The 12,715-nt window shown below is 44.5% G+C and overlaps 1 protein-coding gene across 2 annotated transcripts in view; it reads left to right on the top strand.

The window, feature by feature from the left end:
- The window catches only part of LOC121606397 (SH3 and multiple ankyrin repeat domains protein 2-like), a 198,406-nt gene that overhangs the window by 87,425 nt on the left and 98,266 nt on the right, over positions 1 to 12,715 (top strand). For both annotated transcript variants that reach the window (XM_041936707.1, XM_041936698.1), the window contains exons 8-9: positions 856 to 972; positions 4,725 to 4,802. In XM_041936707.1, coding sequence (XP_041792641.1) covers positions 856 to 972; positions 4,725 to 4,802 — 195 coding nt within the window. The remainder of the gene's footprint in view (positions 1 to 855; positions 973 to 4,724; positions 4,803 to 12,715) is intronic.

Raw genomic sequence — 12,715 nt, 5'->3', positions numbered from 1 at the left:
TAATTTGGGTGATAATCTGCAGTCCTCTGTGTGACAGTTCAGCATAGAGTTTAATATGCTGAGATGCTTTTATCAAAACATTAGAAACCAAGTGAATAAATGTGCTTCATGCTTCATAGCTCCTAAAGCATCACACTGAACTGAACCCAGAAAACCGCGTCAACAAAGAGTCGAATTTTCAGATCACACCTAACACATTACAGAAAGTTTTCAATATTTGAATCAGCTGATGTGAGATCAGTGCAACAGTAATAAAGCGTCTGACTTCGTTCAGCTTGGACGTGCAAAAGCTTTATTTTATAACACAACTCATTGCTTTGCTCACATGATGACAAACATTTTATTACTGTAGCCTGCTTTGGGTGATAAGCAGCATTTGTGTTATTGTCTTTCCTCTGCAGACGTCTCAGTCTCTGAGAGAGGATCCAGTGTAAATAGGCCATTTCAAAAATAATCCCTCCTCCTGAAACAGCAGACTGGCCTCTGACGCCACAGCCCCGAACATTCCTGCTGTTTGCGGAGGAAATTGCTTCATTAAAACAAGAGCTTCCTCAGTTTGTAACAGCCTTTAACACTCTGCCACGATGGAGCTGTGCGTTCCTTTAAGCTTTGCCTCTGTGCGTTCTCAGATATCCTCCCATCTTTTGATGACTGGGTTCAAACTGAGGCTACAGCTAACGTTGTCTCCTCTGCAGCACACTGACATCTAGTGTTTAAGGCCTCTTACTGCAACTGCTCAAGTGTTTTAGATGTTGAAGGCTTGATTTGACTGTGAACTACTGTTGGTGTGTGTGTGTGTGTGTGTGTGTGTGCGTGTGTGTGTGTGTGTGTGTGTGTGTGTGTGTGTGTGTGCAGGCTTGCCGTCACGGCCATGTGCAGCACCTGGAGCATCTGCTGTTCTATGGAGCAGACATGAGCGCCCAGAACGCCTCGGGAAACGCTGCTCTACACATCTGTGCCCTATACAACCAGGTGAGCAGGCGGCGTGTGCGCACGGCTTCCTGTAGACGTGTGTGTTTGTGTGTGTAATGCGAATGAGAGCGCACACCGCGATTGGATTGACCTGGTGCTATTTTGAGTTGGTTAACCAGTTCTGTCAAGTCTGTCGTAAAAAGTGGGAGAAATGTGGAGCAACACACTGAACTGTACGTATCCGATAAAGAAAAGTAAAACATGCACAGTTTGAAGGGAAGTGAGCGATAAAATATTCACGAATAAACATTTTCCGTCCTTAAAAGGGAAAAGCAGCGGAGTCGCTGAGATGGAAATCTGAACAACAAACTAACACCTGAGCTGATAAACTAAAGCGGGTGAACACGTGTTCCTGTGTCAGCTGACATTTAGCACACCTGTTCGACCTCACAGGCGTGATTGGACGGCCTTCAGAGCTCAGTGCTCGCCTGTTCGCCGCTGTTTCTGCTGCTGTTTCTGCTGCCGACTCCGTCTCATTCAGTTCTGTGTTTGCACACACCCTGCAGGCTCTCTGTTCCTTTCTCCCATGGGAGGAATTATTAAAGTTCTCTTTGCATGTTATGTATCGTGCTCACGTGTTTGACGCTGCGATGCCGGCCTCCTGCAGCTCGGAGAATCAACCGAAGTGTAGCCGTACTGTCGACGTCTGACTGCAAAGAACAGTGAAACCCTCTGACATCCTCTGGCCGAGCTTCTGACTGTGGCTGCTCTCTGATTTTCATGAGGAAAGTTAAATATGGTTCATTCTTATGATGTGTGAATGTATGTTAGCTGTTACAGACAGACTTCTCCTCACATTTCTGTTCCTGGTTAATATCTCAACCCATTTTTTATCTGGCTGACAGTTTCCTCCGTTACCATGAAAGCTACGGTAGTTTTTCAAGTTTATTTTAACGCACCAGATGTTTAAGATGTTGAGATGTTTATTAGATAAGATAAGATGAAACTTCTGGAAACTTGGCCATGACAGCAGCATGTGACAGCAGTGGGAAGAAAAACCGCAGCAGAGGTAGAGAAACATAAGAAAAAATAAAAAGTAGACTTTAATTATGTCCATATTATACAAGCAAAATGGAAATTGACTATATAAAAGAAAAATAAAATATGTGGGAAAAAAATATATAAATAATATGTAAAAAGTATTTATTGCCCCAGTAGCTGTGGAAAAAAGAACAATGTAAGATGCCTTCAGATTAAAAATAATAATAAATACTGTTACTACTATTGCACAGGAGAATAAAACATACAAAACAGTAAAAAATATGTAATATTGCACAAAATGTAAGGATATGAGCTTAATCTGTCAAACAACATCAACACAGTGTTATGTTAGGTGGTGCTGGAGTTGAATAATCTGACAGTTGATGGAATGAAGGACCTGTGGTAGCGTTCTTTCTTCCACACTGGATGCAGCAGTCTGTTACTGAAGGAGCTGCTAAGGGCCCCCACTGTGTCATGCAGGGGACGGAAGGGGTTGTCCATGATCAAAATGCACTATTTCCTCCTTTTTGAGTAACCTTTGCTGAACCTGCAGCGAGCAGCTGACCCTCCGACAGAGAGAGGAAGCGAGGCTGAGCGCTGAGAGACGCGTCAACACGTTGTTGGTTTTGGCCTTTTCACGAGATTTGTTGACAATAGGAAAATGTTTTTATCTGAATGTGCTCAGAATAGATGAACCGCCTCAAAGAGCACTTCACTTAAAACAGTCAGTATCGCCTCCAGCTGAAGGTCAGCAGTAGCCTCTGACCCCTGCTTGAACAGCCTCTGAGACCATTTAACACCGAGCCCTTGGAGCGTGGCCAGTTAGCAGAGAGCTGCAGCCTGGAATCAGAACCAGCCCACTGCTGTGTTTGAATCAAAGCAGGCATTTAGCTCCACTTCAGACAGATAATTATCCTCCTATAGAAAAGGAATCATGCGCTCCCGACTGTTCCTGAAAAGGCTTTTTCTGCAGCTTCTGTTTGTTGGTTACATGGAAAGTTATCGCAGGTGTGAAACGCTGCACCTGTGTCAGTGCTCGGAGCTGTGGGAGCCTCAGTTTAAATGTGAAATCTGTTCTTAAAGGTTAAAGCTGCCATTCTTCTGCTTTTTCTTATTGACAACAAATGAAAAGACATGAACCAGCAGCTCCTGCTCAAAAGGAAAATCTTTTAAATGCATTCACAAATTTATCTTTTTTTTTTTTAAGTGTGTTGTTCGTGGGATCAATTCATTGTTGATTTGGGTATTTTCATGGACAACAAGAGCCCAGCTCGGCTAACAGGGAAGCTAACATCCTGTAAACACTAAAGCCCCCCCCACACACACACACATACACACACCCCCTCTTCTCAGTTCCTTACTTTTAGTTTTATCTGGTTTAACTGATTATTTAATGAATAAATATTTCACTGTTGTTCGTCAGACTTTCATTAGCGAATAAAAATAAATGTTTAGAGTGATAGCGTGTTATTGAGGCTATGTTGCGTGGATGTGAATACAGGTGTGCCCACAGGCGCAGAGGAATCAGATACGCTGATGATACTTGTCAGCAGGATTAATCGATGGTTGGTTTTGGTATTTTTGTGGGACTTGTTGGTGATAATAAAAATGTAGAATATCTCCAGTCTTATCACTCAAAGCTGGAGAGCTGGAGATGTTAATGATGGCTGCATCTGTGAAACAGAGGGGGTTGGTGCAACCTGGATTATTCTGTTATTAGGCTGTTATACTGTACGTCATAAATATGCATGAGCGCTCCATCTCCTGATAGATGGAGCGCTCTGAGCAGATTCCAGTGCAGAGACTCATAACAACGTAGAAAACTTCTGGTGAGAGTCCTCCTCTGTGCTTCATCCCCTCCATCAGTGATCAACACTCACTAACACGACATGAAGAGCACCACCTGAAGCTGAAGTCTCTGTGGTGTCCGAGTGGCATCGTGGACGTTCGACATTTGACCTTTCTCGCACTCCGTCCCTCCGTCTCTCCAGTCCCAACATTCGCTGCTGTCCCCTGCTTCTAATCACAATCCACGAGCCGAAAAGCTTCGACTCGCAGCTCTGAAGCTTGTCACACATTCCCACATTTGTACAGTGAAAGCTTCTATAGAAGAAAACGACGTCGTGGGATTGCTGCGCTCCGGATGGAAACGTCCACGAGTAAAAATAACACACTCATGCATGTCTCAAAATAAGACGTCTAAATGTCTAATCGCAGAGATATTTGTCATGCCAACAGATTATGGCTGCGTATCAGGATCCGTGTGAGACTCAGAGCGATTTTTCAACTCTCAATAGCTTATTGTGGATCTAAAAAAAGTATTTGTATTCATGTGTGTGTGCACAGTACATGCGTGGTTGAGCACTTTGTGGGCGATTTGTGCAGTAGATTCAAACCCCTCAGCACTCTCCATCCCTCTGTTCTTCTCTCTCTCTCTCACTCTCGCTCTCTGTCTCTCTATCTATCTCTCACTCCCTCTTTCTCTTTGAGTGGAGCAATAGATACACACTTAACAGCAAGTGAAGCTCCATTCCTCATGTAGGTAGTAGATGTTCTGTTGTTTCCTCCCTGTTTCAGTGTTGGGATGCTGAGACGTTCGGCCACTCTGGTCCTGCTCCACTCACTTATTTGCTTTTGGAAAATTCTGCTAATGTCACTGGAAGCTAATCAGCCTTTTCCCTCAACAAAGTAGGAGAATTAGAGGATTTCACTGTTGTTTGACACGTTTTCTCAGCTTTGTTTTAACGTGTTTTTTCCTCTCCCTTCCTCAGGATAACTGTGCCAGAGTGCTGCTCGTTCGTGGAGCCGACAAAGAAGTGAAGAACTACAACAGCCAGAGTCCATTTCAGGTAGAGCGAAAGCCACAAGCTCTCTTCTTCACTGTGCTTTTCACGCGCAAGCGATTATAGGAGATCGATTTCAGCTTTCGGCACGGGGAAAGCATTTTCAGTAGCAGCACATTTTCTTCGTCTCATTTGTTACCATGGCAACAGTGCAAAGTGGTCAAGGTCAGCTGTAACCAGGGATTGCAAATGTCTTTCTGGCCAACATTAGATCTGTTTCAGGTAAACAGCGTTAAGAGGAGAAACAAAAGCAGGCATTGAACCTCGACAGCGTCTGTTCAGTCATTCAGCGTGGATGTGAAGACACAGTGTGTTATCTGCTGAACGCTGAAAAGCTGTGCATGCAGTTTTGACTTTATCCAACTTGTTCTGAAAGGACGTTCTAAAGGAATATTAGGAATATAACTTTCTTAATATTCAAAACCGCTGTTAAAGTTTTCACGTGACAGAAGAAAGCAGTGATGCTGCTATTATGAACCTGTCATCTCTCGTTATTTCACAGCCGGAGTACATGAAATAGTGATGCACAGTTATACAGGAAGTAGAAAAGCTTTAGTGTGTGTGCATGATTGCATGAGCTGGTATTCCATGTATGCGCGTGCATGTGGACTCGTGTGTTTGTGTTGGTAATGGTTGAAGCGTGTTCGCCGCAGCAGCACATCCATCCCGGGGAAAAAGCCCCAGCAGCGCTAAGAGCTGCCTTGCTGGTATGATTGACTCATAACCTACGCCTGAGTTACAAAAGAGCCTTATTCAGGCGGGCGTTTATGAAAGGCAGTCCCACAGGGTCCTCGACTATCCTCCACAGCCACTCCAGTGGAGCGCTTCATTAGCCGGAGCGCTTCATGAAGGGAGCGAGCCCGGGCCGAGCGGAGATCACATCACGCTGTTAGTCAGAGTGTGACGCTCAGCTGTGGTGTTTGGTCTGCAGCCTGTGAAGCAGCCTTCGTTTGCCTGGGTTTGAACCCGGCTGAGTCTCTCTGTGTGGAGGTCGTCCCTGCGTGAGTTCCCTCCAGGTGCTTCGGTTCCTCCCACAACCCAGAGACGTGCAGGTTAATTGACGGCTCTGAAACAAATTGCCCGTCGGTGTTAATGTGAGCGCGAATGCTTGTTTGCCTCTGTGTCAGCCCTGTGGGTGTAGCCTGCTCTCGCCCACTGCAAACTGGTTCCATGTATATCTGAGGTATGGCTGGATGTTACGTGAAGCTTTATTCCTCTCACTTTTATTTGAGAGCAGCAGAATCCGGGATCAATAATCTGCTCTGTTGCATTCAGAATGTGGAAATTAGATAACAATCATCCAACAATCATCACTTTCACTGGAGATTTAAAGGAAAACTCGACATTAAGCTCTTATTAAATAGATTGCTGATGATGTTGGAGAGCTGCGTTGTTGTTTGGGTGAGAAATTAGCAGCACACTAACACCCATCCTGGTTTTGATCATGTTTGGGATGCGACATTTACATGGAACATAACAAATGTGGCTGTTCATATCTCTGTATACACGATCATAACAGTGTTTAGGTTTCTGACTCCCATACAGCAAACGTGTCAGCTAAGTTTGTTGGTATGGATAAAAGCATACGAGCTGCTTCAGGTAGTTTGTTTGAATAAAGGATCATTGTCACACATTTTTTCCTCAACCATCTCCTGGTAAACTGTAGAAATACAGCGCTCACATAGCAAAGTAACTGACCAGGAATGTGCACATACATGTATTCGATTGGCCAATGAGACAACAGGTGAGCCACGTTCAGTTTTTTGCCGTACGATCCTGCGTTCTCTTGCCGGAGCCACGTCCCAGCGTCTCCTCCTGGTAACATATGCAGGTTCCTCAAAAACTGAGATACTGGGATACTCAAAAAACACGAGCTTCACTTGGATACAAGTACGCATGGAAGTGCATTTATTGATTCTGTCTAAAAACAACAGAATATCCACAGTACATAATAATCTCATCATATCTTTACAAAAAAAGCAGGGACAGGAAGTGGTTCAGCTCGCTCAGAATGACTGACGAAGGGACGCTTTCTGCAGCCAACGTTTTGTTCTAGCCTCCACCACACAGACAGGCAGAAATCTGTTGTACGGGAGACAAACAGCAGTTCTTCTCCTGACAGAAGCCTCAGCAGCAGAACAACAAGCAGCCACTAGACATGCTGTGGACTCTCGCTTGTTTTCGAGTGGAAAAACTCGCTCTCTTGCTCTTACTATCTTTATCGCTGTGGCATTCTCCTCCTACACATGGAGCCAAGAGCTGAATCCAACAAGTTTATGCCTGTTTTCTGAGTGGCCGACATTCTTGGAAATGTAGGAAATCGGTAACTGAAAAGGTAGATGGAGAGAAGAAGGAACTGCAGAAGACAACATGTAAACTGCTCCATCGCACAACTCCAGTAATGTGATGAAGCTCATAAAACTCTTTAGAGTGTGAGAGTGTATCAGGCCTTTTGGACACAACCTGGTGTTTCTTGACTCCACTGACATTCACCTGCTTATAACAGCCTCCACTCACGTGGTTTGAGGTTTTCCTGCAGGTGTTCGAACCTGCTGCAGGTAATTTTCTCCCATTCGGACACATGAGACGTAGTGAGGTTGCCTCATCAGGTCTTGCTCACAGTTTGTGTTCCAGTTCATCCCAGAGGTGCTGGATGTGTTTGAGGTCAGGACTCTTCCACACCAAACGGGGAAAACGGTTTCTTTCCGGAGCTGCTTTGTGTCTGAACGATCACTGTGTGCTGCTGCATTGAAGATTTACTTTTCCCAAACCAAGAAAAACAAGGCCAGACCAAAGGTGTACAGAGCACACAGCTCACACTTTTTGCATTGTTTTAGCTTGAATAACTGAGCAGTCTCTAAAGCTGCAGGGAGGATAAATGTTAATGGATGTTAATGGTGTCCACATACTTTTGGCCATGTAGTGTATTTTGCAGTTTCTTGTATGCCGGTGATGCAGGTGTGAGCGTACTGTAGAACGAAGCATTTGTAGCAGATAATTACATTTTCTCATTAAGGTTTTGCTAATGAGAAATCCCTTTTTATGCGTGTGTATCTTTTTATTTGCGCCTACATTCGCACCAAGTCTAACATTCAGGAAGGAGAGTGGGCACTCTGCATGCTTGTCAATTGAGCAGAGGGAACCGCTTGAAAACACCATCATTAGGAGCCAAATTAACAACTGGGAAGAGCAAATGCTAATAAACAGCGATTGCCACAGCTGAATGAGGCACGCTTACGCTGTGCTGCTGCGTGTGCTCTTAATTAGGACACTGTGTGGGTGTGTGGCCGTGCCATTTGATAATATCATGTGTCAGTTCAGTGTCTGACCATGTGTGTGTGTGTGTGTGTGCGTGCGTGCACACCACAGCTTAGCCTGATAACCATTGTTGCATGTAACAAAAGGAAAAGAATTCAAGCATAGCTGCGGCACAGAAAACTCCCATCATCCTCTCTGAGTGCTCCATTCTCTGGATAGAGGGCTTTCAGAGAGATAAAGATTCATTTTCTTTATTTAACCATCCCCGCGAACAATTGGTCACATCCTCTCCACTTCTTCTGACTCTTCTTCACTCTTTTTCTCTCCTCAAACAGTATTTTCATCTTTCCCGTCTAACCTCTGCGCCCCTCTAAGCTCTTCATCCTCTCTACAACACCTAATTTCATTCACTTCCTTTCTCTCCATTTTCAGCTGCACGCTCTTTGTATCTGCACTTCCTTCTGTGCCGTTCCCCTAATCTAATTCCTCTCTCCCCTCCTCATTATATTCATTGTCTATCCCCCCAGCCGCCCCTTCATATCTTTCCCTCTTTGCCCCCACACAGTCTCTTGTTCTATCCATCGCCCGTGGCGCGTACTGTAAGTCAGACATGATTTCCCCCTCTGCTTCTCTTTCTGCCTTATTATTCAGAGTCATGTGTGGCAAATTACAGCCACCAGTGACATGTCGTGTAGTGCACGGCGCCAAAGTGTTGTCGAATGTGCATGTCAGATTGTTCCGAAGGTCTGTGTCATCAGGCGGTTTCGCCAAAGCATAAGCAGACATTTTCTCACGTCATTTTTTTCAGCGTATAAATAGTTCTGTAAATTCTAACAGAGTCAATTTTAGCCTCGTTCAGGTTCCAATGAACAGCTGAGTTTTGGTGCCATAGCAACAATTCCTGAGTACAGCAGCCCAAGAGATGGTGGCAGGAAGAGCCGCCCTCCATCCCCTCATTCCCAGTCCCTCACTGGGAATTATTAGCAGCAGCAGCACCTGAAACTAAAAGACAATGGCTCAGAGTTAATGAGGGTACGTGTGCAAAATAAGATAAGGATTTACACTTTGTTGTCAAAGAGGGAGGTTTGTTTTGTCTGGGGCTAGAGGGTGCTATAGCCCCGTCAAAAATCTGTTTAGCCCCAGTTAAGCCCCTCCAGAATTTTATTTCATATTATAATACATGTATATTAAGTTAAAAAAAACAATTTCAATAATTTAATTGTATATTTTAATATTTATTTTAAGTTAAAAAAAGCATTAAAAAGTTCACGAGTTCCAATCCATCCCCGCTTGCCTGTTTCCCATTGATTAGTGTAGCCCAGAGTGTGGCCTATGTGTGTGTGTGAGGGGACAGGGGGGCATGTTTTGTCACCATGGATACACGCACATGCTCTGCACTACCTGCACTGCTATTGTCTGGTTATTGGCAGGCGCATGGCCGCTGTGCGGTGCTGAATCTGTCACTTTTGTACGTGAAACATTTTAGCCATTGCTTTATTGTGGTCGCTTGTATGAGGCTTAGTTATTTTATTGAATATTCTTTGGCCAAATTCAATTAAAGAAATACTCCAATATGCTTATGCTGTGTATCATATAGCTGCTTTTATTGAAAAAACACGAACCTCTTTATAAAGTTACCAATCATGAAAATCGATTATTTTCTTAGCACCCTCACGTATTGGTCAAGACCCCCCTTAGCACCGGTAGAAAATGATCCTGACGCCGTCCATGGTTTTGTCACAGCCAGTTCAACACAGATGTAATCAATATTTTTAGATTAACAGTGGATCACATGAGAGGCGTCGCTCGTAGTGACAAACCCACGGAGAATACAGCCCACCTCAGCTCCGCGGAGCATTTTAGCGTCTTTTAGCTCATTGTTTTGGTTTTATAGTAAGTTAACCTTTATGATTCAGTCTCACCGCTCTTCACGTCTCTGCAGCAGCAGGCAGAGGTGGGGACTAGCCGGTGAACAAAGTGGAGCATTTGGCAGGTAAAGATCCAGATATTTCCCTCGGGAGTCGGTCGAGACCAAACTGGAGCTAAAAGCACAGGGAACGTTTGACTCAATTTGACCAAATGAAGGCTAATGCTGCTCTGTGGAAATAGCAGCTGTATTCTTCTAACTATGTCATAGATACCTCAAAAAGCCACACACCCCCTCCCCCTGTGGCGTTGGTTTCTTCCAGATGGTTGCAGGATGAAATCAGGTAGCCTCTGCACCTGCATTAGAGCATCAATTCCCTGTTTTAACGTGTGAAAATGAAACGCAGTCAGGTAGACACGCTTCATTACATTTGAGAAACACAGGCACAGTTTGCTTTTCAGTATGGTCGGCTCACACCAGCTAAAGCTAGTAGCCATTCAGTTTGGCTGTTTAGCTGTCTAGCTTGATGCGACTTGTAATAGCATAGCATCCTGTTTCATATGGATCTGTGTAAATGTTATTTCCAGCTCTATCACAGGTTGTAGTCGTTATAGTCAGTGATTCAGTTTGATGTTGGTTCCTTTGATCTGTGGCTTGATTCTCTGTGTTCTCTGAATTAAAGGTCCTGTGTGGAGGGTTTCTGTTGGCAGAGATGTGATATAATATTCAGAGTTATGTTTTCATTCTAACAATAAGGATCATTGAGTTACTTTACAATGAGCTCTTTATATCTGCAGAGGGGGCAGCTCCTCCCTGTTGCACCGCCACCTTTCTACAGTGGCCCAAGAACGGACAAACCAAACTGACTCATGCTGCAACTTCACCACTAGATGCCACTAAATCCTCCACACTTCTTAAGCCATGTAAGACGTAGCTCTTGTTGGAGAGAAGTGGCAGCAGTGTGCAGAAGCTGGTTTTCATTCACTGCAGCAGCACGTTGAAACTCTGTGAGTGAATGTGCAGCGTTTATCCAGCAGAGGTCGATTCCTGAGCTCCAAAAACTGATGTAGTGACGTTTTAAAGTCTTCAAACATGCAGAAAATTATGTTATTGTTTTGGGGTTTTTTTGCCCTCCTCAGAATTTAGGCTTGCACGACATGTGGCTTACCAGCGTATGTAATAATGATGGTATCAGTTGTGCTTCCCTTAAAACAATCAATCAGTGTAGTTCAGCAGCGTTTTTTTGACAGAGGATGGAGGGATACAGTGACTTCAGTCTCTGAGCGCTGGCGTGTGATTAGCTGCTGAAGTAATTGATGGGTGGCGCCCCCTCGTTCGGCTGTTCTCTCCTTCCTGACTTCCTTTTGTTCTTTATTGATCCTCGATCGATTTTTTCCGTGGTTTAGATCTGGTTGACTCGTTGCCTCTGATGACGTTCCGCATGGCTGCAAGTGCCTTTTATGTTACACACAACCATTTGTCTCCATGACAACCGGGGAAGAACAGGAAGCAGTGGGTGTGGGGGCGGTGATGGTGGTGATGGCGGTGGTGGTGGAATAATAGTGAGGGATATGTTGGGATTGCGTCTCCTGTTGATGATTGATTACCTGGTTTCATATCATATCACCTCATCAATTAGAATGAAAGTGGACGGCGTCCGTCAGGTGACCTCTGACCCTGCGGCTTCTCCTGTGCCTGAAGGAAAAGTACGACCAGGCCACTGCAGACTCAGAGTTCAGAGAGGTGAAGAGAGATCACATGATGTGATGGATGGATGATAAACGCATGGCTTCGTGTCCCTGCAGATCCAGAAGCTGCTGCTGCGCTTGTTTGTGTCAGAGCGACGAAACTCTCGCTGTGTTGACAGGAAGCAGCCGTCAGTCACATTCAGCCATCATCCCTGACATGAGTCGTGTTCATAGACCTTTTGGCAGATGTGGTGTTTTAACAAAGCAGCAGTGAATATCTCCCCTGACCCCCCTGCCGCTCCCTCGGTTACTTCTGTCCTCGGGTTAAAGCAGGATTAATCACTGTTTTTGGGTCTTTTTACTCTTAAAGAAGAATCCATAAAGTGTTGGTTTGCACAATGTGGACATTTAACAGGTGAGGAGGGTGGAATGACTGACTCGATCCAGTGCTGTAGTTTGAGAAACTTTATGGGATTGTGATACTGAACCACTGGAGGAAACGTCATAAACAAGCAGATAGGCAAGAACACAAAGCTGAAAGTGTCCTTTTTAATCATCCAGCACAGTTTACAGGCTGAGATCCTGCTTCAGGTGTTACCATGCACCTGCTTTAGCTGTGCGGTGAGGGATTGTTAGCAATTATTTCAGTTTAACGCAAAGAAACGGGTTTAGATGATGCCAAACCTTTTTTTTTTATAATCTTTTTAAGAACGTCACCATGTTCTGAACATGTTATTTTGGTGAGTCCAGTGTTGAAAATATCACCCAGGTTGGAATAAACTGCTGAAGAAAAGGTGAATGTTTGCTAACACATCATGAAGTGATAATAAAGCTGAAAAGCCGCTTTACGACTTCCTCTGTTGACATGCACCTCAAAACTCAGATCATCACTTGCATCCTATTTCATATGATGGACAGGGCTGATCCATAGTCCCCCCCATCATATCCATCAATCACAGGAGGGCAGTCTGAATTTCACCGACTGGGTTCAGGCAGACTCAGGAAGCATTGATTTGATGTCTGTTACAGTCAAAGGACATCAAGAGATCAGGATACATTTAGGTGAAAATGTCACATACAACCTTTGTTTCAACAGTGTTTGGCTG

Source organism: Chelmon rostratus, chromosome 1 (genome assembly GCF_017976325.1).
Source record: "Chelmon rostratus isolate fCheRos1 chromosome 1, fCheRos1.pri, whole genome shotgun sequence".
NCBI lineage: Eukaryota > Metazoa > Chordata > Actinopteri > Chaetodontiformes > Chaetodontidae > Chelmon > Chelmon rostratus.
Note: the sequence above shows the minus strand (reverse complement) of the source record. Positions and strands in the feature narration are given on the sequence as shown.